The sequence below is a fragment of the Perca flavescens genome, chromosome 14, assembly GCF_004354835.1.
Source record: "Perca flavescens isolate YP-PL-M2 chromosome 14, PFLA_1.0, whole genome shotgun sequence".
Taxonomy (NCBI): Eukaryota; Metazoa; Chordata; class Actinopteri; order Perciformes; family Percidae; genus Perca; species Perca flavescens.
Genome location: NC_041344.1, coordinates 7,586,387 through 7,612,028, shown reverse-complemented (window position 1 = coordinate 7,612,028; position 25,642 = coordinate 7,586,387). Strand labels below are relative to the sequence as shown.

Sequence of the window (25,642 nt, the reverse complement as noted above, 5' to 3'; positions counted from 1 at the left end):
CCCTCAGATGGCCAACACCTGTCATTTGGCCTTCTTCCCCTTTGGCCTTGGCTAGACCAGCTTGCCACACTCCCTACCATCACATTTCTGCAAGCTGGGCCCCTTCCACACTGATTCTTATCAGATCTTCCACTAGTCCAGGACTAAAAATCATATCTCTGTATTTTTCGGCTGAATGGTGATACACAATATATATTTCTCTATCTCTAATTTATATTTTTTACAAAGTAGGCTAAATGTTCAGTTTTAAGTCAAAGCCACTTTTCACAAGCTCTTTTATCAAAACAGAAGTGATTGAAATATTTGAAAATATACAGCTGCAACACATGTAAATTATCTGAAATAAATAGCCAGGGAGTGAGACTGTGTTGCAGTTTGAAGTGTGTCCCCTGTGAATGACTCCTTACAAGTTTGTTAGTTCCTGTAGAGCTGGATAACTTCATAACACAGCCTTTCTCGGTTTCTCTGTTTTTTTCTGATAAAGTGGTCAGGTGTAATAAATCATATTTAAATGTTTCTGGATACAGTGATGATCTGATAAGTGTTGCTGAGGTAACAACATCTGGACAGGACTTAACTCTGACCAAAAGAGATTATAGACATCTTCTGGTCATCGGAAGCTCCATGGTAAGGGACCTCCACATTCCCCCTTTACCTAGCGGTCCCTCCAAGGCATCAAACTTCCCGGCATCCTCCCCGCCACGCCAAGGTCGACAACATCATCGTGCATGTGGGCACAAACGACATCAGAGAGAGACGGTCAATAGCACTCCAGGAAGACTTCACCACTCTCCTCTCCACCCTGATGGGCACAGGTAAACGGATCGTCATCTCTGGGCCTCTACCTACCTACAGGAAGGGTGCGGAGAGATGGTCCAGACTGTTCTGGCTCCACACCTGGCTGGAACCACTCTGCACTTCCCTGAGCTTTCCCTATGTCGACAACTTCAACTTGTTCTGGGAAATGCCCAACCTCCTGAAGCGTGATGGTCTCCACCCAAACCGACACGGAGCCAGGATGCTATCTGACAACATAACGACCACACTGAAAGGCAAGTATTGACATTCTGTTGAAAATATCACAGATTCATGTCCCCCAGGTATTGATCCTGATAGCACTATACAAGTGGATGAATCTGAAAATGTTTTCTGCAGGATAACATGTAGTACTAGTATTATTCCAGTAACATGTAGTACTAGTACTATTCCAGTAACATGTAGTACTAGTACTATTCCAATTATAATCAACAACAGACCATTCAAAGGGATGAAGCCCCTAAGTAATAAGAAGTTGACTGCAAACATAGTCAATGTAGCATCCAGTTCACGCCAGCCACAGCCTGTCCCAAAAGAAAATGAGACGGTGTCTGTTCCTCGACTAAGATCAGTTAAATCAAAGTTAACCAAGAGAGGGGCAATACTTAACAACCTAATTGGAATTAAAACTACCACTGCAATGATAGAAAAGGATAGGAAAATTAGATGTGGATTACTAAATATTAGATCTCTGTCTTCTAAAACAGTACTAATAAATGAATTGATATCTGATAATCAAATTGATCTATTCTGTCTTACTGAAACCTGGCTGGGCCATGAAGAATATATTAGTCTAAATGAAGCGACTCCTCCCAGTCATATTAATACTCAAATTCCTAGAGGCTCAAGCCGAGGAGGGGGAGTTGCAGCCATATTTGATTCAAGCCTGTTAATTAATCCTAAACTAAATTATAACTCTTTTGAAAGCCTTGTTCTTAATCTTCAACATCCAACACGGAAATCAGTACAGCCAATTATATATGTTGGTGTCTACCGAGCTCCAGGTCCGTATTCTGAATTTTTATCTGAATTCTCAGAGTTTTTATCATGTGTAGTCCTTAAATCAGACAAAGTACTTATTATAGGTGATTTTAATATCCATGTGGACGTTGACAGCAATAGCCTTACTACCGCTTTCAACTCACTACTAGATTCTATTGGCTTCAGTCAGAGTGTGCATGAGGCCACGCACTGTTTTAACCACACCCTCGACCTCGTGCTGGCATATGGTATCAAAATTGAAGATGTATTAGTATTCCCATAAAAATCCTTTATTATCAGACCACTTCTTAATTACTTTCAAATTCTTAATACCCGATTATACGAAATTAGATAAAAGCTACTATACTAGATGCCTATCTGACAGTGCTATAGCTAAATTTAAGGAAGACATTCCAACAGCACTAAACTCATTACCTTGTTTTAATACAACAGAGGACCTTTATGTAAACTTTAGTCCCTCTCAAATCGACAATTGTGTAGATGGTGTTACGGCCTGCCTACGGACGACTTTAGACTCTGTTGCTCCACTCAAAAAGAAGAAGATGAAGCAAAGGAAACTAGCACCTTGGTATAACTCCCTGGAATTTTAGATGTAGGAATAGAGCCCACTCTCACTCAAAAGCGTACAAATAACACGGGTTTACACTTTGAAAATACGTGCAATGTGTACGCCAAAGTAAAATTGTGCGTACTGTAGATACGTGGAGCGCTCCAATTACATTAATGGAGACCGGTCCATTCATAGTATAAAGAGACGGGGACCGCCTTTGCAGGTTGGTTGAGGTGGCGGATGGGTAAAACACAGGACTTAACGCGGGAGACTGGGGTTTGTGTCCTGTGTGTGGTGATTATCAGCATTTTTTCAGCCTTTTTGTTAAACCGTGTATTAGCGTGTTTCAGAGGTTATGTGCTGTGTTTTAGTGAGTTTGTTATGTTTGTTTTTGTTAAGCCTTCCCCAATGTTTCTTCCCTAAAGCCAACCGTTTATTAGCGTGTTTTTGTGACTTTTTTGTATTGAGCCTTTCCCTGCATTCTTTCCTAAACCCAACCATGGTATTTTTTTATGTATCTGTTACCTGTTCCTGCCTGCTTCCACTAAAGCTCTTTGTTTGGGCTTGTCTGCTGCTAAAGTCCAAAACACATTGGATCATGTTACACAACATGTAGCTTGCTTCTTTTAGGAGTTCACTTTCATTTAGTTGTTGCTCCTGTAATAAATAAGTCTACTGTCAGACTCTAAGAGCCTCTGTGCTGCTTCCTTTCCCCTCCAGAGACCTGGGTTGGAACAAAGGTTGAGTGGACTGAAAGATCAGACAGTGAGTCCAGAAAACAGCTTCTGACTTCTGCCTTTAGTTTGACTAATAAAGTTTAAAATCTTATACATCTGAGTCAGAAGTCTTCACAATGGCAGTCCGGATAGATCAGCTGGTAACACGGGCGCACATATACAGAGGTTTAATCCTCGACGCAGTAGGCCCGGGTTCGAATCCAACCTACGACCCTTTGCTGCATGTCATTCCCCCTCTCTCTCTCTCTCCCCTTTTATTTCTTCAGCTGTCCTGTCAAAGGCCTAAGAATGCCCCAAAAAAAATATCTTAAAAAACAAAACGGAAATTGATTCATTTTAAATGTAAAAGTAATTTTATTTGACATTAATGATTCAAAAATAAAATTCAAAATATGAGAATATCAAACACATCTGACATGCTGAGTGTTGGCTGAAATTCTTAAAGACCAAAACCACACTTTAAAAGAAATATATAATCAGAATATTTACACGTTTCTTTTAATTAAGCTAAATAATCAGGATGTTGCTGTCAAGTTGTTTTACCCCTAATTCATTGGGATGGTTCCATACATGTTACAGTAGTTAATCTATAAGACCCAAACCATATGCATATCTAGATAGAGTACACATAGAGTTATATAGTTATATAGTTTTGTATATGAACTGAGAGTTTGAATATATAAACCTATAAAACAAAGGATATTAATTACACACACAAACATATCCTTAACCATAAAGATTTTCAATTCCACATAGCGACAAACTAAACATTTTGTCAACTCCTAATAAAGAAATTTAAAAGATTTTCTTTTGTTGCTTTTTGCTCCATGACTCTTTCATGTTATATTTATACTCAAGATTTGAAAGCTAGTATTTTAGGGGCTTTAATATAAAGGTTTGTTGTAGAAGCTTATCATTTCAGGTATTGTTTAACTGGAGATGTGAAGACTTTACTGCTTTACCAGTGCAGGATGTGTTTGTAAATCAGGTCTCTGGATTCAGGTTCTCAGAGAGCTCAGAGCTGTTGTGAGGAGCTGTAAGGAAAAAGCCACTGTTACTGATCTGCCTTTAATAACCAGAGGATGATGCAGCCTGTCCAGAGGCTGGTCGTTCAGATGAACTCTGCAGATCCACCAAAAGGTGTTCAGGATTTCCAGCCTCTGAAACAGGTTTAGCATCTGATGTTTGATCCAGAACCAAGAGACATGCTCCATCTGTCACAATCAATGAGCTGACTCAACAACTTGAATGTGACATTAGCAACCAGCAGCCTCCAACCCCAAGAGCTTTTTATATCTGCTTCTATACATATGTTTTCGTCTTTGTGAAGCACTTTGGTGCAAACTGGTTTGCTTTTAATGTGCTATATGAATGAAATAAAAGTAACCTTAAATTTCCCCTTTCAGTTTTTACTTCATTTTATTGGTCATTTATATTTCGCCAATTTTCTTTATTTGAGGAAAGGTTAGTGAAGTTATTTTGATCTTCCACCGAATCCACAATCCATGCAAGAAAATTGAATCTGCTATTGCTGTCACACAAATATCTAATTATTTCTAGTACTACATGTTATTTAGTACTTATTTAGTAGTCATGTCAAACAGTCATTGTTTTTGGTCTCTCTGTTAGCAGAGAAATCCCTGAGTGAGAAAATAATTTACTAATTTATAATCTCCATGTCTTTACTCAAGTCTGTTTTGCAGTAACACATCCTGGTAACAGCATGTCAGACCAGATACAATAGAATAAAAACAAGTTCTACTCACATGGTTGAGGGAGTTTGGCTGAAACAAGAAGAGCAGACAAATCATTTCAGTTGTCACAGTTGGAAATTCAAGCTATAGTGTGTAGTTTCTGTCGCCCCCCCCATGAGGAATTCTAAGTAATGACAACACTGTCTGCGCATCCACATGATACAAGCCTTCCGTCATCGTGCACAACCCCCACCCTTCCTCCACGCAGTTGCTAGTAGCCAACGAGGACACGGAGGATAAAAAAAACATGATGGACTCTTAAGAGGTCATTATCTTCACTCGAGTTTCTATGCAGCGGACAAAACAATCTTCTGAACGTAGCCGTACTGAGAAATCCAGAGAGAGTTGTGTGGAGCTGATAGTGTGGAACTCATTTGGCGATGGCTTGAATGTAACGGATGTTAATTAATATCAAAAAGTTACGCACTAAAGCTATAACATAAATGATAATGAACATTTGTCACCTTTTCCCACTGAATCTGATACCCTCTATTAATCATTCTCCTACTAATGTTAAATAAGTATATTTGACCCTTCTACTCTTCACCTATTACATTTATCATCATCATCATCATCATCATCATCATCATGCTACCGTCTCTGTTGGTTTCTTTACAATAGTTTGTTTTAACTTTTTAACTTAAAGTAAAAAAAGAGAAAATCTTTTAGATCTTTAGTATCTCACTATTCTTCTTTTTGTAACAAATGAATCCAGTGGCAGCGGCGAGGACGACGACAGCAAGAACAGCCACTCCAGCAGCGATGAGAATGAGCATGATAGGGTTGCCTGTTTAACAAAAAACAACGTTTACAACCATATAGACAAAGAAGTATTGAACAGATCTATCTATTTATTAACACCTGTACACACATTACTGATGAACCAATTACATGTTGGTTTGTCCTGCAACAGGTGGAGTGCATTGGTTTAAAAACTAAAACTAAAAGATGACTGACTTATTCCATAATAAACCAAAAGACAAAAGCTAATCCAACAAAAACACACTTTTGTTTAGAGCCTCACAGTAAAAAAAATGGAGGAAGCTGTTAACTGCTCTGTGAAATGGTAGAGTTTGTATCAGTCTTAAGACAGCAGTCAACTGTACAAATGTGTCTCTGAAATAAAAGCTGATGGAGCTAGCTTACACACAGCATCAGAAAGGTGACAAATCAATAAATCATGAACTTCAGGACAACTGAAGTAACCTAAACACATCTTTCAGTCACTTCCTATTCCAGTCTCACCTCTGTTGGTCCTGATCTCTGCTTTGTCCAGTTTGGTGATGATGTCGTCCTCCACACCAGAGAGATGAAACACACAGTCGTACCTCCTCCAGTCTTCAGCTGGGACTGATGAAAGGTCCAGGTCAACACTCATCTGGAAGGATCCATCGTGGTTGGGGAGGATCTCTCCGAGGTCCACGTCCTCATGAAGCTCCTCTCCATCTTTCCTCCAGAACATCATGGCTCTGTCAGGGTAGAAACCTGTAGCGTGGCAGCTGACTGGAGAGGAGGGAGACTTCTGGAGGAGAGACACTGAGGGAAGATCTGCAGAGAGAGAGAGAGAGAGAGAGAGAGAGAGAGAGAGAGAGAGAGAGAGAGGGGTAAGAAAGGTCAAACGTAAATGGAAAGAAAACAACGGAAAAAGAAAAATGAAGAAAAATAAGATAAGGAATTTTTAACAGAAGGTGTGGAAATGCTTCCATGTAAAATAAATAAGTAAATAGACAAACAGTAACACTAAGGGCCCTATTTTAACGATCTGAAACGCAAGTAGCTTTGTGGGCGGATCTCGGGTGCTGTTGCTATTATACCGGCGGGATAAATGAGTCTTGCGCCCGACGCAAATCTAAAATGGGTTGGTCTGAAGTAGCTAGGTGTGGTTTGGGCGTAACGTGCAATAAACCAATCAGAGAGTCATCTCACATTCCCTTTAAGAGCAGGTGCGCTTGTTCCATGGCGGATTGCTATTATGACGGCGGATTTGCCTGGCGCACGCCAGCAGGAGCTGTCCGGGATGCGGCAAAGTAACAAATGCCCGTCTTGGCCGGGTGGCGATGTTGCTGCGGCCTCTCGGGCGCATCTCCTCAAGTCTGGAGAGGATTGCTGCAGCCATGGAGCGTGGGCCTCCAAACGCACCACCTGCTCCTGTTGTGCCCCTTCCTCCACTCCCGGACCAGATCCCGCCGCAGTGTCCAATCCCCCCGTAGTTCAACATCACGTTGTTAACTCTTCTAATATTTTCTCATTTATGTCATCAACACATCCATAATTGGCTGTACTGTAAAGTGCCTCCTGATCTATCCAAACATGCGCCACTGACTTTAGACCAGGTTGTTCCTGGTCAGTGGCGAAATTGTTTTCTGAAACTGCAAAATAGCACCAGGGAACGTTTGCGTCGGAACACGCCTCCTCTTTTCGCTGAACCGCCCCCAGGAGCGCAAATACATTCCCTAATTTACCGACGTGCGTCTGTGGAGGGAAAAGTCCGCTGTGCTTCGGGTGCAAAATAGGAATGATACATGCGTCGGTGTACAAAGGCAATTGCGCTGAGTGCAAGATAGGACCGTAAGAGTTTAAAGCCATGCTAGCAGCTCTGAGGTTGTTCTGATGTACAGCGATGCTTTGAGCTAATTTTAGCAGCATGTTGATGTTTGGCAGGTTATAATCTCAGTTCTGCATGTTAGCATTCTAATATTTCCTCATTAGTGCTAAACCTAAAGTACAGCTGAGGCTGAGAGAATGTCATTAGTTTTGCAGGTATTTGGTCATAAATCAAATGTCTGGATAAACAGAAGGATTTGACCTGATGATGGAGTTAGCTGAAAAGTCAGAGGTTCAAAGTTTTTACAATTGATTCTCTGGGGACCATGAATATATGTACAGTATTTTACAGCCATCCAGTCAGTCTGTAACAAGCTGAAGGACAAACGGACCAACTGACAGACCACCTGTCAATGCAGTTAAACTTACTCACCGTATGCTAACTGTGCACTGGCTATCATTGGCTATTGATAGAAAGTAATGTCAGAGCACTCTAACTTGTCAGTCTCTACTGATTGAGGAGGGCTAGATCAAATCTTACCACCACAGAAAACAGCCAAAAAGAAGGTGATGTCAGACTGATTGGAGTGATAATAAAATGGCAGTTCAGTCTGAGCAGACTGTATGAACATTGTTGTGTTCATGAAACTACATCAGGAAATGTGATTCTACCTTTTCTCAGCAGAAAGCTCTTGGCGTAGTCCACACACATCTTCAGCAATTCAGGACAAATCTTAGTGAGGAGAATCTCATTGTATTTTATTTCAGATATCTCAGCATCCCAACTTTGTTTGATGATGACAGCCTGTGGTTTCAGAGCGATCCATGTCGATGTCTTCAGGTCCAATGCTATGAAGTCTTCTCCATCATAACCATACTGCATAAAACCATTGACCTCTCTAGTCTCATCGTCCCACTCACAGCCAGTCATACTCTGGAGAATGTGGACACCTGAGAGACAGAGACTGTAATTATTAATAATGCATAATAATAATATTAATAATAATAATACATTTTATGTATAGAGTGCTTTTGACAGTACTTAAAGACATTACATTAATTTAAATGATCATATAAAGCAACACATCAAAAAAATAAAACATAACAATACTCATACAATAGGGAGTTCTGCTGATTTGATTGGCTTGGTGAGGTTGCTATGGGTGATGGAACCCCATTTCTATTTCACAGCTTAAATAGTAACTACTCTGTACATTCCCAGATGACTGCTGATGGCAATGAAACAAGTGTGTATTCTGTGCACATCTAGCCTGACGTGGTCCTACTCAGATTCTAGTCAGAATGGGAGTCTGAAACCGCTCCATTGGGCTGTGATTATGGGGCGTGTTCCAACCGAACCAGGAAAAAAAATGCCTCTGCATTCATTGGATAGACCTCCAACCAATCAGAGCAACGGAACTCAACACTGTTTATCATCTCCATAGCAACCACTCTTTGCACAATGCATTCGCGTGCAGATATATCATTTGTTTCTTGTCTAATTTCCGACTTTTTTTGAAGCTGGATATATCATTTGTTTCTTGTAAATATAAATGTGGACAACGTTAGTGATAGTGACATGCTCGCTACAGTTGCATTTCTAGAGATGGATCGGCTCTTCAGTCTCTCTCTAAAACACGTTTTTCTCTGATTCACGGCTTTGTTCTAGCGCGGCGGTCCCTCTCTTCAGTCTCTCTATGTCTCTCCACCATATAACGCTCTCTCTCTTCAGTCTCTCTCTATGTCTCTCCACCATATAACGCTCTCTCTCTTCAGTCTCTCTCTATCTCTCTCCACCATATAACGCTCTCTCTCTTCTTCTCTCTCTATCTCTCTCCACCATATAACTCTCTCTCTCTTCAGTCTCTCTTTTGCTTTTGAGCAGTTGTTGAGGCTCCTCCGCTGAGGATTTTAAAATGAATGCGCTGTCGATATCTTCTGTAACAGACGCGATGGTGGAATCTACACATCTCAACAAATTCAACTGTTGAAGTTAAAAAGCTAAAACCCAGCTTATGTTTTGAAAACAATGTACTTGCTAGATCTAATCAAATAGCTACACCTAATCAGCATTGGTCTGGCTCACACCTACTCAAGTTTCTAAAAGAATTGATTAGGTCATGGCTGTTATTTAGCATACTGTAGGAGACTCATTGTTGTGGGCGGGACTAAGTTCGGCTGGCATCCAGGCTAGTGCACATCCAGCTGTTCTATATCTACAAAGTGACACCAGTGTGGGTCAGTCCATAGTTTAGGGTTTCAGATGTGGAACATGAAATGAACCATCCCTGCTTGGTGTCCAGCTGAGGACCTGATCTCTCTCCTCCTTGTGTTCTGTTATCATACAACTGGTGCTAGCTAACATCTGCAGCCTTGGATGCAGTCAACTTATAGTTATTGCATTATTTTCTACTTCTTGGATTACCATCTCAGAAAGGCAGCTGCATTTCATTAGTCTGATTTTGTGCAATGAAAGTTTACTTTGTTAACAGACTATTTATTCTGTACATGATGAAAAAAAAGCCTAGACAAACTTCTTATTTTCCAACATGCAATATCAAAATCTTAGTTCTATCACTTTTTAAGCGTTATGCAGCAACACAAAGCTTCAGATGGTAAACAAAACATTTGGATTCCTGAAATCAAACCTGTCCAGACAGATCCCATTATCTGACAGGTCAATGAGGGACATGTTTTGTATTTCCTCTTCCTGTGTATGTTATTGTGAAGATATTTTGACTATTGATGTTTAGAATTTCATTATCTCAGGGTGGGAATGAGTTTAGGTCACTTTACAGTTTATTTGGAGGTGGCAGTAGTTCAGTCCGTAGGGAGTTGGATTGGGAACCGGAGGGTTGCTAGTTCAAGTCCCAGTACGGACCAAAGTACAGAGCCCACTCACTCTGACATCTCTCTATCTGTGCAAGGTCCTGAGTGTGTGTGTATTTCAGGCCTGTGTGTAGGTTTTTCAAAAACAGAGTGTAAATTGTAATTTCCCCACTGGGGATCAATAAATTATTATTATTGAATACTGTACCTCCACTTTGGTTGAAGCATTGCTTGAAGTTATCAATCATGGCTTTGAATAAGATTGGCTCATCCTCAAAACATCTTTGAGTGTAAAACTCCAACTGCTGAGGATTTTTTTCTACAAATGTTTTCACCAAGTCATGTCTGGGTTCTACTATCTTTTTGTTGCTGTCGCAGTAACCCGCCAGAACTTCATCCACCGCTGCTGTAGCCATGTACTCTGACAAGTTTGGGAGTCCAGAAGATGCAGTGGAGAAAAACTTGAGTGAGTGTTTCACTGAAGGACAAAAAAGGTTTAGAGATTCAGTATAAATAGACACATATCATTATTTTATCATAAATATGATGGCAGTATGATTCAGTTAATCTAAAACATGATAGTCTCGAGTTGAAGTAAATGTGAAACTAAACTCCAGCCGTGTTCCAGAGCTCCACAGAAACTAAACACAGAGCTGAGTTCAAAGTAAAGTAAAGATTTAAAATGTGATCTTACCTGGAGATGAGACGTGACAGAAGAGAAGCAACAACAGGAACTTCTTCATCTTGATTTGATAAAGACGTGTCTGAGGACCGAGCTGGTTCAGCTGTTCTGTATTCTGTGTTTTTTCTCCGAGGAGGGAGGGTCTCTGCTCTGATGAGTGTTGGGCGGATGATACAGAAGTTGGGAAACTTCTTTCACTCCTGTGAAAATCTGTGGGTGTTAAACGTCACTGGTGCTTCAGAACATTTTTCATTCATTTCGACAGCTCTAAATGTTTTGCAGTTAAACTTTGTGATCGGCAGATTCTTGGGATAAGAAGAGAGGAGAATACCACCACAAAGACATAATCATAAGTCTGAGAACCTTTGTACCCGATACCAAATAATAATGAAGGAAATAATAGGCTAATTTAATAAGTAGACAAAAGTGGCCACTGGGCCTAAACTACACCAATAAGGTACATTAATATGACGTGTCAGCAAAAACATTTTACATGTATGTTTTTGGACAATGCATTCAGTATTTTAATTAAATAGGCTAAATGTATTTGATTATAATGTACTGCACCATAGATATACATTCTATATTTTATACAGCACTTCTAAACAAAAGAAGACTATTTAGTTAGATCAGAGAGAGGTGTGGTAGAGCTTTGGCTTCAGTCTTCATCAGGGCTGCTCTAAGTCTGGACAGTCACCAGATGGCACTGTGCTGCTGAGTTTGAAGCCCCAAAGCTTCTCTGTTATTCTGCTTCTTCTGTTCCAATGCAGAGAAATAAAAGACTGTAGGCTAGAAGCTCTCTTTGCTGAAGATAAAGTTCAACCAGTAACCACTAATTAACTCCACATGTGTATCTCAACACAGACATATTAGTTCTACTTGCTTGATTGTTAAGAGAAAAATAAAGCCTTAACGATCTATTTTCTTTAAGACCTTTATTTAAAACTAAAGACCGACTGCTTGGACTGTGGTATTGCTGCTGGTAGCACCATAGTACTCAAATTACTTACAGAAGGACCCCAAAGCACTTAATATGTAACTCCATTGTATAGGCTACTGGCTTACTGTGTACTTCTACTTCAGGGGAAAACATTGTCCTACTAAAGGAAGAGAAATGTTAATGGTTAGGTTGCAGATTTTTACTCTCAAAATAGGCCTATCCAAATGTGGATTCATCTCAGACATTTGCCTGACTGACTCATGGGGTGGGGGTGGGGGTGGGGGTGGCTGCCATCCGCCACAATCCGGCCCGTTAGTCAGAAGTCTGCGTTAATCAACCACCAGAACCGGACCGAGTAGGCTACAGAGATGGAATGGGAGTGTGTGAACTTGAGAGAGAAGAGGCAAGTTTTTCTTTTAACTAGGCTAGATACTAGATTTAGTGTCTTCTTTTTCGTCAATAATATTCCATGTTGATATCTCCAGTCTGCGTTTAATGTCGGCGCTGCTGTCGTCATCATTATCGTTAAGGGGATTTAAGACTTCAGCAGAGGTAAGAATATCCCAACAGGCTCAGTGGTTTAGTGGCTTAATGTTAAAGAGCAACATTAAAAAAAAAAAAAAAAAAAAAGACAGGCAGGCACCTTAACAATATTACTAATTAATTAATGTTGTGGGTAATAAGTGCTCTAACAAGCTTGGATTACCTCTACCCTTGTGTATGTCAGAGCATTTGCACAGCTGATTTTGTCCTTCCTGTATAGTTCGTGTCTTTACATAAAAACTAAATATCTATATAATAACAAAAGGAATTAAGCAGCAGTGCAAACAAATGTTTTAATAACAGTTATGTTTATATAAAGCTACCATCGTCTTATCTTTGTCACTTTTTTTTTTTTTTTTTTTTTTTTTTAACAGCTGTGACATTTGTTTTGCTTTTAGTTTCAGGCAGCATGTTTAACTAAAGGTGTTAATACTTCACATCACAGCATCTAACAAGACGTCACAGGGTGCAGGGTGGTGTGTTAGCCAATCATGTTTCTGGATTCAGTTTCTCCGAGAGCTCAACGCTGTTGACAGGAGCTGGAAGGTCAGAAACACACTTAGTTGGTCTTCTTATCCTGCACTGACCTTAGCTCTCTAAAAACTTAACTTATACAATTATCATTAAAAAGCCTTTTTAATCTACAGCGAGGTTCAGATCAGTAGCCTACTTACTGTACCAGGTTGAGGGCGATTGGCTGAAATGAAAATAAAATATTTCACTTGTCAAAGTTACTTTTGTTCTCATCCTCTGTTTATTTAACATTTACGCACACTGCTGAATATCTGCTATAAACATATATCAATTGTAGGCCTTCAATCAATTGGGGAGGGGGGGGCACAGAGACAGGAAGGGCCAACAGAGAAACAGACAGTGGAAAAATAGGAACTAGAAAAAAAACTCACAGCCAACTATCACAGAAACTATGTCAAGCCAGGTGTAGATAGTTGGGATAAGTGCACGTTCACGGCTTTCTTCATGTGCTAAATGGGCTGGTTTTACTGTAAAGTGTCTTTTGAGTCACCTACCATAGTAAAAGGAGTCTCCAGGATCTGGACCTTGGTATGGAAAATTAACAAGGAAACACTGAGGAAACTGGATCTAGAGATACACAAACTAGAAAAAGTAAGTAAGTGACTTCAATCCACACTGTAGCATATCTGTAAAACAACGTATTAATCAGGTTTGGTTTTTTCTCTCCCAAGCTCCAAGCTGACAAGTGACAGCACCAAAATAAAAAGATTAAGAAGCATTGTGGTGTTCCCTGTGTGATGAATGTACAAAACACTACATTATGTAGGCAAAGTTATTGGTTCAGTGATGTGAGACTAAAATTGAGGTTATGAAACCAAAGTAAGCTACTATAATATCTAATAAAAAAACATTAGGCCTATTATTTAGAAGTAACAAACTACCCTTTATTAGAGAAGGACAAGACAATGAAATCAGTCATCTGAAATAATTAATGTATTGGTCTCTGAGCAGTCACCATTAATGTCATCTGGGAATATAGCTGCATTGTCCCACTCCATCTCTGGTGCCAGTGCAGGACCCCTTTCCTTCTTCAGACAGGCAATATTATGTAGGACAGTGCAGGCTACAGTGATGTCACAGGCCTGTCTGGGGCGACCCTCAGGTGGTGGAGACACTGAAAACAGGACTTGAGAAGGCCAAACGCCATCTCAATTCAGGCCCTTGTTCTTCCATGGGCAAGATTGTATCCTTGCTGTGCTGCTGTCTGAGGGTCTGCAAGAGGAGCCTATAGTCACTGGGAAATTATACTGGACCTAAAAACTCAGGAGTCATGGACAGACCCAGGCCACTCAGCCTCTACATTACTGAAGATACAGGCAGCATCACAGATCATCTGAAACAATGCGATGTTGCCTATTCAGTATACATTTAATGCACAGAATACATTTTGGCTAGTTGACAGTAACTAAATCATTTTTACCTGAACGTTGGTGGATACTGTGGAAGGATTATCTCCCTCATGGACCCCTGAGGGACGTTTAAGGTAGATCTGTGCGCAGTCCAGCATACCAATGACATTATGGAAAGCTGTAACACAAAATAGTCTGAGTATCCTGTGACTGTTCTAACGTAACCAAACACGCACTTCTGACAGTACGGCAAATAGTGCCTTTATTTAGAATTTCGGCATCTCCCACGGTATATATAAAAACATGCCACTTGCAAAAAAAGTGCAGTGCCACACAGACCATCTGTGGGATGGTGAGAGCATGGCTTCGTGATGTGCGGTGCTGAATTTTTGGACCCAGCAGTCTGCAGAAATAACGGATTCCATCTCCAGAAAATCTATACCTCTCATGGAGGTACTCGTCGAGAAAAGCTAAAGGGTCGGATCTGTCCCGAAACAGCCTCTCACGTCTGAAAGCACGTCTCAATATCAGTGCTTCTTCATCCAAAAGGTCATTCAGAAATGGGCATGCCATGGAGCAGGGAGAAACACAGGGGAATGGGACTTTATATATTGTCCTCATCACTGACTTCATTGAAATCACCATTGGCAACTTAAACCACTTCAAACCATCTAAACAACTGCAGTAGTAGGATTTAAATCAAACTTGTGACAGCAATACACATTCAGTGTTTACAGAAACCTGTTTTCATCAAGTTATGCTAAAGCTGTGAAGTACTGTTAAAAAATAAATAAAACATTTAAAAAAAAAACACATTGTATCAGTCTAAAATAAATTATAAAATACTATAAATATTCTTACATTTCTTTTAGACTTAAAATATAAATTCTACATGTACGCATGTAAAAACAAAATTACATTTAATATTTACAATCTCAAACACACATTCTAACTACAACTTCCCTTTTGTTGCAGGAAGTCTCTTTCAGTCGGTTTAGTTCTGTAAAGCTATATAACATGACACATACTGTATCAAAGTTGACTTTGTTGTGAGTCAGGTCTCTCTCAGAGCTGCTGTCAGGACCTGTAAGGTCAGAAACACTGTTAGTGAGCAGCTGTGGAAAGCATTCATCCTCTTCTGGACCTTTATAAACAGTAAACACAGGAAACAGTCTTATATAAGATAATCAGCACAATAATGTCAAACCTTTTTAATCTACAACATAAAGTGTGTCAGATCGTTGAAATAGAATAAAAGTAAATTTTACTTACAAGATCAAGGACATTTAGCTGAAATCAAAATGAAAAATAATTTCAGGTACAGTTGCAAATGCCAGAATATCTTTAATCACCTTTCTCCAAATGAATATATTATTTCCTCTTCTACTCACTCAAACTGAAATAAATCCATCCCTCCCTGCTTTAAATTGTTGGATTTTTTTGGAAATTTAAAATCAAAAGTCAATTAAGCAGATGATTTTTCTATTTGTCTCTCTCACCTTTTTTCCTTTTGTAAACGATGAATCCAGTGGCAGCGATGAGGACGAGAACAAGAACAACCACTGCAGCAGTGATGGGGACGATCATGTGACTGGGCTTCTCTGTTGTAGAAAAATGGCAGACAGCAATGCACAAAAATTAATAACAAAAAAGTAACTTGAGATCCTGATATGTGTGGGTGTGGTAAAAACAATATGGTTTCTATGACTCTAAGAAAATCTAATAATCTTGTTAGGCTCAAATGATGTGACCAGTGATTCTTGCATTGGTTTAATTAAATTATTTAATTGGTTTATTATGATTTGTTTCTGAAGATGGATTACAACTAAAGTGGTAAATTACTAGTCCCTTTAATTACACTCTGATCTCATTCTCACCTCTGTTGGTCCTGATCTCTGCTTTGTCCAGTTTGGTGACGATGTCTGAAGTGTGGTTGAGACGGTTCAACAAAAATGCAAACGCTCCAACACAAATACAAAAGCTACAAAGGAATGAAAAAGCTCCAACCTACACAACCGACAGGAAGCCACAACATGATCTTCCACCAAAAGTAGTCTACTCACAATGAAGAAACAACATCCGGGGTCACAGTCAGCTGGCCGCAGGTAACTCCACTCAGCATGCTGCTCCCAACCAAGCACTGAGCCTACAGGTGCTGCATATTAGGATAATTACTGACAGTGGAATAAATTAGAGGTCCAGGAAGACCACAGCTCCCCAACATCAGTTCCACCTGGCTACAATCAGACTAGCAGATATGTAGGCTAGTAGTCTGCAATTTAAATGAGAATTTGCTTCATGAACACATACTTTCTCCGTCATGCTCTGAAAATGCTGGTGTGAACTCACTGACATCTTGCTTCTCTACAGCAAATGTTGGTTCAGTTTTTAGGTTGATGCTGCCCTCTAGGGGGAAGTTATTGAGACACACACCTGGTTGGGTGTAATGGGCTATAGGCTGATATATTTAGTGTTTTTACTAAATGTAATCGACTTTAAACATTGCTTAAATATACATATAGGCTAATCTTTGACAAGGACAGTAACCAAATGGACTATTTAAAAGATCAAAAATAAAAAATAACTTGTTCAATATCAACAATTTGGGAAAAGTAAAGGTAGGCCTACATCAATAAATATTTTAAAAAGGAAATAAAATTAAATGAAGAGAAACATATAAGTGATATATAACCAATGTAATAAAGCTAATATACTAATAATAAAACTTTTACTTTTTACATTTGAGTCCATGCCATAGCAGTTAGTAAACCTTTCACTCAGTAAGTGGCCTGCAGTGGGAAATACAGTCAAACAAGCCCAAATGGCTGATTTTAACTTAGTATCTGTGTTTTATTAAACAGAATAAAAAAAGTATTTACAATTTCAAAGGTTTGACTTTCTTGTCACTCAAAAGAAAGTGAAAAAACATCACTGTGAATATAAATAATACACATAAGTATTCAACATCTTTTGATGGGGTTTCTTACATAAAAATAAGTTATTGCATAATAACATCTTCCTCATATCATCATCCCGATCGACTGTACTGCACTACAAACAGTTTTATACTTTGAAATCAACACTGATACAATATGCTGTATAACAAATATCTGACATAAATATGGTAACTAATGAATGATATCGACACGTTGGCACATGGCAGAGACAAGGATGTGAAGGGTGGTGTTAAATCAGAGAAATGTAATCACTGTTCTGAGGAGGACCGGAGGAAAAGACAAAGAGAGGCAAAGGGTTTCAGTCACTCAGAATGTTTCAAGCAAGAAAATACTAAATTCAATCCCTCATTTTAGTTGTAACCAAACATTAAGATATTAAGTGATAAGACCGGTCAGAAAGTCACAGGATACCTTAAAATGGCCAGGTGTAAATTAAAGGTGCAATATGTAATATTGTAAGTAATACTGGCAGCTAGCGGTTAAAATAGTTACTGCACTACCAATTCAAAATACTGGAGAGTCGTCTCCCCCGCCCCCTCCTGCCCAGACTCGAAGTTCACGGAGGTTGCCAGGCTGAGACCGCAGCATTCACAACAATGTTGCTGGACGCTTTTCTCACATAGCCAGACATTACTCCACAGCACAGCAGAGTAGCTAACGTTAGATGCTAGTCTCACATAGCCAGACGTTACTCCACAGCACAGCGGAGTAGCTAACGGTAGATGCTAGTCTCACATAGCCAGACATTACTCCACCACAGCAGAGTAGCTAACGGTAGATGCTAGTCTCACATAGCCAGACGTTACTCCACAGCACAGCGGAGTAGCTAACGTTAGATGCTAGTCTCACATAGCCAGACATTACTCCACAGCACAGCGGAGTAGCTAACGGTAGATGCTAGTCTCACATAGCCAGACAATACTCCACAGCACAGCGGAGTAGCTAACGGTAGATGCTAGTCTCACATAGCCAGACATTACTCCACCACAGCAGAGTAGCTAACGGTAGATGCTAGTCTCACATAGCCAGACGTTACTCCACAGCACAGCGGAGTAGCTAACGTTAGATGCTAGTCTCACATAGCCAGACATTACTCCACAGCACAGCGGAGTAGCTAACGGTAGATGCTAGTCTCACATAGCCAGACAATACTCCACAGCACAGCGGAGTAGCTAACGGTAGATGCTAGTCTCACATAGCCAGACATTACTCCACCACAGCAGAGTAGCTAACGGTAGATGCTAGTCTCACATAGCCAGACGTTACTCCACAGCACAGCGGAGTAGCTAACGTTAGATGCTAGTCTCACATAGCCAGACATTACTCCACAGCACAGCGGAGTAGCTAACGGTAGATGCTAGTCTCACATAGCCAGACATTACTCCACAGCACAGCGGAGTAGCTAACGTTAGATGCTAGTCTCACATAGCCAGACATTACTCCACAGCACAGCGGATTAGCTAACGGTAGATGCTAGTCTCACATAGCCAGACATTACTCCACAGCACAGCGGAGTAGCTAACGTTAGATGCTGGCTATATTGACAGTCATAAAAGCCCGTGCTCACGCAGAGCTCTGTAACCAACTAACAGACACACTTTTTTGGCTTAAAATTACAGTATGAACCGCTAAAAACACAACAACCTCACTGTCCTCTCCACACGCCAGTCAGGCACACTTCCTCGGCTTAGAATTACAATACGAAACGCTAAAAATACCACTACCTTGCCGACGGAACACACTTCATTGGCTTAGAATTACGGCAACAATCGCTAAACACACTGCAAACTCAGTCCTCTCTTTCCGATTTACAGCCCCCCTCTCGTGGTTTAAAATAACTCACCGTTGTCGGCTCCAGCCGCTGAAGAGGCTAGACGCTGTAAACAGCCATGGGCTGCTTGCCTGGTCCTCCCAGTAACGTTAACAGTTAGCAGGGTTAGCATGGCGGCGTTAGCCAGGACCAGTCGGGATCACTTTACTGGCTATGTCTCAATTGTTTTTGTGAGTAATCAACTCGGGTACTCTAGCTATATAATTCAATGTGAGTACACAAATGTTGAAATGACAAAAAATGCCCGTCCCTAGTAGCTGTGATAAATTAGCCTGAAGCTAATGCTTACCGGTTCAGGAGAAAATAAGCCAACTCTGCGTCCTTTTGGGCTCTAAGCTGTCTCCATCTTTCAAATACATCTCCAATATTTACCAGGGGGTTGTTACGTCTCTGGTCACGCAACTGTTAGAAACATGCTGTTTTCTTTTTTTTTATGTCATGTAGAATCTATCTCCGTTGATCCTGTTAGTTTGTTTGCTGCTTTCATGGCTGTACTACCGTTACAGCTGTAGCGTGCTGGGTTTACGTGTTTACAGGTATATCTGGCAACCCGGCCTGCCTGTCAAACTGGGCCGTTGATAACAACACACAGATCAAAACATAAACAGACATTACGTCACGGAATGTAAATTTCAAAAAGAAAAAATACTGACATTAGCATTGTTGTCAGAAAAGATAGTATTTCACTTTAACATGTTTCCTTAATATCTGATGAGGCATTGGTGTCATTTTTGGATTTATTACAGTACAAATATTACATATTGGACCTTTAATAAATCATATTTATATGTTTCTGGATACAGTGATGATCTGATAAGCGTTGCTGAGGTAACAACATCTGGAGAGGACTTCACTCTGACCAAAAGAGATTTTAGACATGTTCTGGTTCTGTGTAAATGGTTTCATCTGAGTCTCTGTTACCTGTTCCTGCCTGCTTCCACTAAAGCTCTTTGTTTGGGCTTGTCTGCTGCTAAAGTCCAAAACACATTGGATCATGTAACACAACATGTAGCTTGCTTCTTTTACGAGTTCACTTTCATTTAGTTGTTGCTCCTGTAATAAATAAGTCTACTGTCAGACTCTAAGAGCCTCTGTGCTGCTTCCTTTCTTCTCCAGAGACCTGGGTTGGAACAAAGGTTTAGTGGACTGAAAAATCAGACAGTGAGTCCAGAAAACACCTTCTGACTTCTGCCTTTAGTTTGACTAGTAAAGTTTAAAATCTTATAAATCTGAGTCAGATGTTTTCACACTTACTCTGACAACAGAAAAAAACTGAAATTGATGCATTTTAAATGTAAGAATCATTTTATTTGACATTAATGATTCTAAAATAAAATACAAAAATATGAGAATATCAAACACATCTGACATGCTGAGTGATGGCTGAGATTCTTAAAGACCAAAACCACACTTTAAAAGAAATATATAATCAGAATATTTACACAACATTTTTCTTTTAATGAAGCTAAATAATCAGGATGTTGCTGTCAAGTTGTCAAACACCAGAGAGGACATTTTATTTACCCCTACTTCATTGAGATGGTTCCATACATGTTACAGTAGTTTATGAGTAGTTTATACAGTAGTTTATTAGTATATGAACTGAATGTTTGAGTAAATAAACCTCTACAAAATGGATATTAATTACACACACACACACACACACACACACACACAAAAAACATATCATTCACCATGAAGATTGTCAATTCCACATAGCAACAAACTCAAGATTTTGTCAACTCCTAATAAAGAAATTGAAAACTTTTTTCTTTTTTGCTTGTTGCTTTTTGCTTCATGAATATTTCATGTTATAGTTATAGTCAAGATTTCTAAAGCAAGTTGTTTTTGATGGGGCTTTAATATAACAGTTTGTTGTAGGAAGTTTATCATTTCAGGTGTTGTTTAACTGGAGATGTGAATAGTTCACATCACAGCATTTACTGCTTACTGTCCCATTTGAAGTAACTCACTGTGTGCAGGATGGGTTTGTAAATCAGAAGTCTATGCTCGTTGACATAGAGTGCATCGAGATGTTGTGAGGAGCTGTAAGGAAAAAGCCACTGTTACTGAGCTGCCTTTAATAACCAGAGGATGATGCAGCCTGTCCAGAGGCTGGTCGTTCAGATGAACTCTGCAGATCCACCAAAAGGTGTTCAGGATTTCCAGCCTCTGAAACAGGTTTAGCATCTGATGTTTGATCCAGAACCAAGAGACATGCTCCATCTGTCACAATCAATGAGCTGACTCAACAACTTGAATGTGACATTAGCAACCAGCAGCCTCCAACCCCAAGAGCTTTTTATATCTGCTTCTATACATATGTTTTCATCTTTGTGAAGCACTTTGATGCAAACTGGTTTGCTTTTAAGATGCTATATGAATGAAATAAAATTAAACTTACCCTTTCAGTTTCAGTTTAATTGGTCATTTATATTTAGTCAATTCTCTTTATTTGAGTAAAGGTTAGTGAAGTTATTTTGATCTTCCACCGAATCCACAATCCATGCAAGAAAATTCAATCAGCTATTGCTGTCACACAAATATCTAATTATTTCTAGTACTACATGTTATTTAGTACTCCCATCTACAGTAATTCCAGATCATGTCAAACAGTCATTGTTTTTGGTCTCTCTGTTAGTGGAGAAATCCCTGAGTGAGAAAATAATTTACTAATTTATAATCTTCATGTCTTTACTCAAGTCTGTTTTGCAGTAACACATCCTGGTAACAGCATGTCAGACCAGATACAATAGAATAAAAACAAGTTCTACTCACATTGTGGAGGGAGTTTGGCTGAAACAAGAAGAGACGACAAATCATTTCAGTTGTCACAGTTGGAAATTAAAGCTATAGTGTGTAGTTTCTGCTGTCCCATGAGGAATTCTAAGTAATGACAACAATACTGTCTGCGCATCCACATGATACAAGCCTTCCGTCATCGCGCACCGACCCCACCCCCTCCTCTACGCAGTTGCTAGTAGCCAAGAAGGACACGGAGTATTAAAAAAACATGATGATTCAGAAGAGGTCATTATTTTCACTCGAGTTTCTGCGCGGGAAAGTCACCGGACGACACAATCTTCTGAACATATCAGATATATAGAGAGAGAGCTTGAATTTAATGGACGTTCATTAATATCAAAAAGTTACTCACTAAAGCTATAACATAAATGATAATGAACATTTGTCACCTTCCCACTGAATCTGATCCCCTCTATTAATCATTCTCTTACTAACTTTAAATAAGTATATTTTACCCTTCTACTCTTCACCTATTACATTTATCATCATCATCATCATCATCATGCTACAGTCTCTGTTGGTTGCTTTACAATAGTTTGTTTTTAAGTTTTTAACTTAAAGTCAAAAAAAGAGAAAATCTTTTAGTTCTTTAGTATCTCACCTTTCTTCTTTTTGTAAAAAATGGATCGAGTGACAGCGACGAGGACGACGACAGCAAGAACAGCCACTCCAGCAGCGATGAGAATGAGCATGTTAGCGGTTATATCTGCCAAAATATGGCAAAAATTTAGAATACATTTTGGTTTATAAATTGATTCCATAATTTCTTTTTTAACTTAAATTGTTAATTTGTTCTATTCTTTCATTTCAGAGTACAATAAGACATTGAACTGCATGAATTTCAATTAAAACCTGGAAAAACTGGGGTGTTCTAAAACTTTTGACCGTAGTGTACATTTTCTTTTTTTACCCACCACACGGAGGAGGGGTGTGGTGGTGGGGGGTAAAAGTAATTTAAGTTACTTTTGGGTGGAATAACTTTTACATTGAATGTCAAGTCTGTGTTTTAGCAAAAAAAGGGTATGTCTCCAAAAACGCATACTGAATAGGATTTACATGACATAGGCTAAATCGTTTACATCTCTGGTTCACCCCAAAAAAGATAAAACCTTACAGTTATCTCACAAAATGTATTCCATAAGTATTTCATCATGTCACACCAAGATTACTTGGCTAGGTCCAATAATGAAGGAGTTAGGATATTTTGAGGGCTTCCTGTCCATCTTGGATGCCATCTTGAAAATTATGCTTTTATATTGGTCAAACTTTGGTAAACTTTTAGTATGTTATTAAGGACACCTAATACTACAAAAAACAGCTGAGAAACATTTTGTTAGAATTTTTTTAGGGTTAGGTGTTTTTTTTTCATATACAGTATGCAGCCGCCTATTGGCTGTTGAACAAGAAACAACGTTTACAACCATATAGACAAAGAAGTATTGAACAGATCTATCTATTTATTAACACCTGTACACACATTACTCATGAACCAATTACATGTTGGTTTGTCCTGTAACGGGTGGAGTGCATTGGTTTAAAAACTAAAAAATGACTGACTTATTCCATAATAAATATATAAAAACAAAACACTTTTATTCAGAGCCTCACTTTGGGGAGTGACATATATTTGTACCTGTTGGCCGAACCATCATGATAGTGCTGACTTGGAAGAACAGAGTCAAAAATGGAGGAAGCTTTGTAAGTCTTCTGCTAGCTGTGAGAGAAATCTCAAACATTCCGAATCTACATATATCGAAGTATTGCCAATCCATCAAAACGTTTCTAAAATATTTTGTTACGATGCTTTTCATGGACTCTCTATGGGCTTCTCCCTTGACTGTATGCCTCCACGCAGTGGCGGTTCTACACGGAGGCCTGGGGAGGCCCGGGCCTCCCTAGACATGTCCCTGGCCTCCCCTGTGCCCCCCCATGCTGACCAACTAAAAAAAATTATGAATGTATTATGGTTTTGCACGTGAGTGCCAAAAGCCGAACTAATGTGCAACGCAACGTTCTACACGGGTAAATTAGAGCAGCACACCCAAACACTAGCCTGCAGCCTGCAACGTGTGGTGCTGCTCTGTGAATGAGACAGGAACTACTCTTGGAGAGAACACAGGAGCTACGATTTCTCCTGTTGGTAAGCAAAACGATTTCATCTCATAAGTGACTTGTTGTTCTTGCACATAACCGTGTTCCTATTGTTCCTCACACTGATAATGAAATCAAATTTGTAAATGACTTGTCTCGATGTGTTTAGAAACTTAATCATATCTAAACAAAATTATCAAAGCAGAAGCGAATATCCAAATGTCAGTCTCCTTGCTAGGTTTACACAATGCTGTGATGTAAACCATGTAACTTCATCCGTCTTGGCTGTTGCATTGCAATAACAAATACATTTGAGTAAAGTAATCAACAGGCTATCTGCCCGTGTTAAGCAGGGAGGGATGGTTAGCAACGAAATATAATGCATGCCCCTACATTTTTTTTCTTCTAATAGTTATGAAACGAGGAAGGGACACAGCGTCCCCAGTAAACAAAAAAGTGAGAAAAACAAATGAAGGCGTTGAGGAGCAGGAGGAGGGAGAGCCAGAGGAGTTGGTGGAGGTTGGAGAAAGGGCATGTGATGAAAGGGAGGGCTCTGACACAGAGAGGGAAATTCCAGAGGGTGCAGAGGATGAAGAAGAGGGGGAGGAGGATGAAAACATACAGGGACAGAGAGAGGAACAGCCAGAGGGACAGCAAGTGGATCCATGTGGACCAAGTAACGCACCATCAGGTTTGTGATGAAGGTTCTTACCATTTGCAAAGCAGTGAAATTACAATTTAATCATCCTTAAAATGATGCTTTCTGCTGTAAATTCTTTTTTGGGTCAATATGGCTCTATTGTTTATTTTTTTAAGTAAATACTTGGCCTACATTTTGAAATACATGCAGATATACAGTACATACATAAGTAAATAAATGTTATAGTTGTGCCCTATGTTTACTGTACATCTTTCTACAGATATCAGCAAGTCCAAGAATGATGTACCAGTCCTTGGCCCCCCTAGTAAAATTTGTCTAGACCCGCCACTGCCTCCACATCCCCCCAATTGCCTGCGAGCTTCTCCTGACTATACGGTAAATTCTCTACTTTGCGACAGAAAGTCGCGTGGTCATGACCCATTCGTTAGCCTATTTTTACAAAAACGTCTGCTACGGGGCCATAATGTGAAATACAAGGTAATGGAGCCTTTTATACATTGTTTTTTTCGGGGAGCTCTCAGCGCGATGCCTCATTCTCGGTGGAGCCATTGACATATATAAAATGGACCAACAGATCCCGTTGCTCTGGACGGAGACCAGTGAAGGCTATTAGAAGCACTTTTCCGGTGAGCGCTGAGCGTGGCCGAGGCTATTTTTACAAAAATGTCTGCTACGGAGCCATAACATCAGATACAAGGTAATGGAACCTTTTACACATTGTTGTGTTTCTTTAGAACTAAACAATGGACAAATAGAGTCTTTAAACGCTGCAGATGTAAAGTTATTCACTGTCAAAGTGACGTCAAAATGAATGCTAGTCAGCGGAATGCTAACGGGAGGTGATCGCTTTGTTGCATCAAAATGGTGCCATAGGAGGTTCGAGTTCTGAAGTGAAGCTTACCCCCTTGGGTGGAGCTACCGGAGAGAAAGCATCGTTGTCCAAGTGATCATTTCTATCTCGCATTTCCAGGTACAAAAATGAATGTTTATGTGCTTAAACTGTAAGAAATGTGTTAG

The 25,642-nt window shown here is 39.7% G+C and overlaps 2 protein-coding genes across 3 annotated transcripts in view; both read right to left on the bottom strand.

Moving 5' to 3' along the window:
- Positions 1-25,642, bottom strand: part of LOC114567954 (uncharacterized) — a 90,282-nt gene that overhangs the window by 51,320 nt on the left and 13,320 nt on the right. The window contains exons 3-6 of the mRNA XM_028597254.1: positions 10,927-10,975; positions 10,441-10,710; positions 8,076-8,354; positions 6,306-6,407 (exon numbers count right to left, since the gene is read on the bottom strand). Of these exons, the coding sequence (XP_028453055.1) occupies positions 6,306-6,407; positions 8,076-8,354; positions 10,441-10,710; positions 10,927-10,975 (700 nt within the window). The remainder of the gene's footprint in view (positions 1-6,305; positions 6,408-8,075; positions 8,355-10,440; positions 10,711-10,926; positions 10,976-25,642) is intronic.
- LOC114567965 (major histocompatibility complex class I-related gene protein) overlaps positions 15,184-25,642 on the bottom strand; it is a 34,856-nt gene continuing 24,397 nt past the window's right edge. The window contains exons 5-7 of one of the 2 annotated variants that reach the window (XM_028597273.1): positions 15,780-15,881; positions 15,553-15,570; positions 15,284-15,364 (exon numbers count right to left, since the gene is read on the bottom strand). In XM_028597273.1, coding sequence (XP_028453074.1) covers positions 15,557-15,570; positions 15,780-15,881 — 116 coding nt within the window. In that variant the 3' untranslated portion in view covers positions 15,284-15,364; positions 15,553-15,556. Of the gene's footprint in view, positions 15,365-15,552; positions 15,571-15,779; positions 15,882-25,642 lie in introns of both variants that reach the window. The other variant, XM_028597270.1, reaches the window with a different exon arrangement.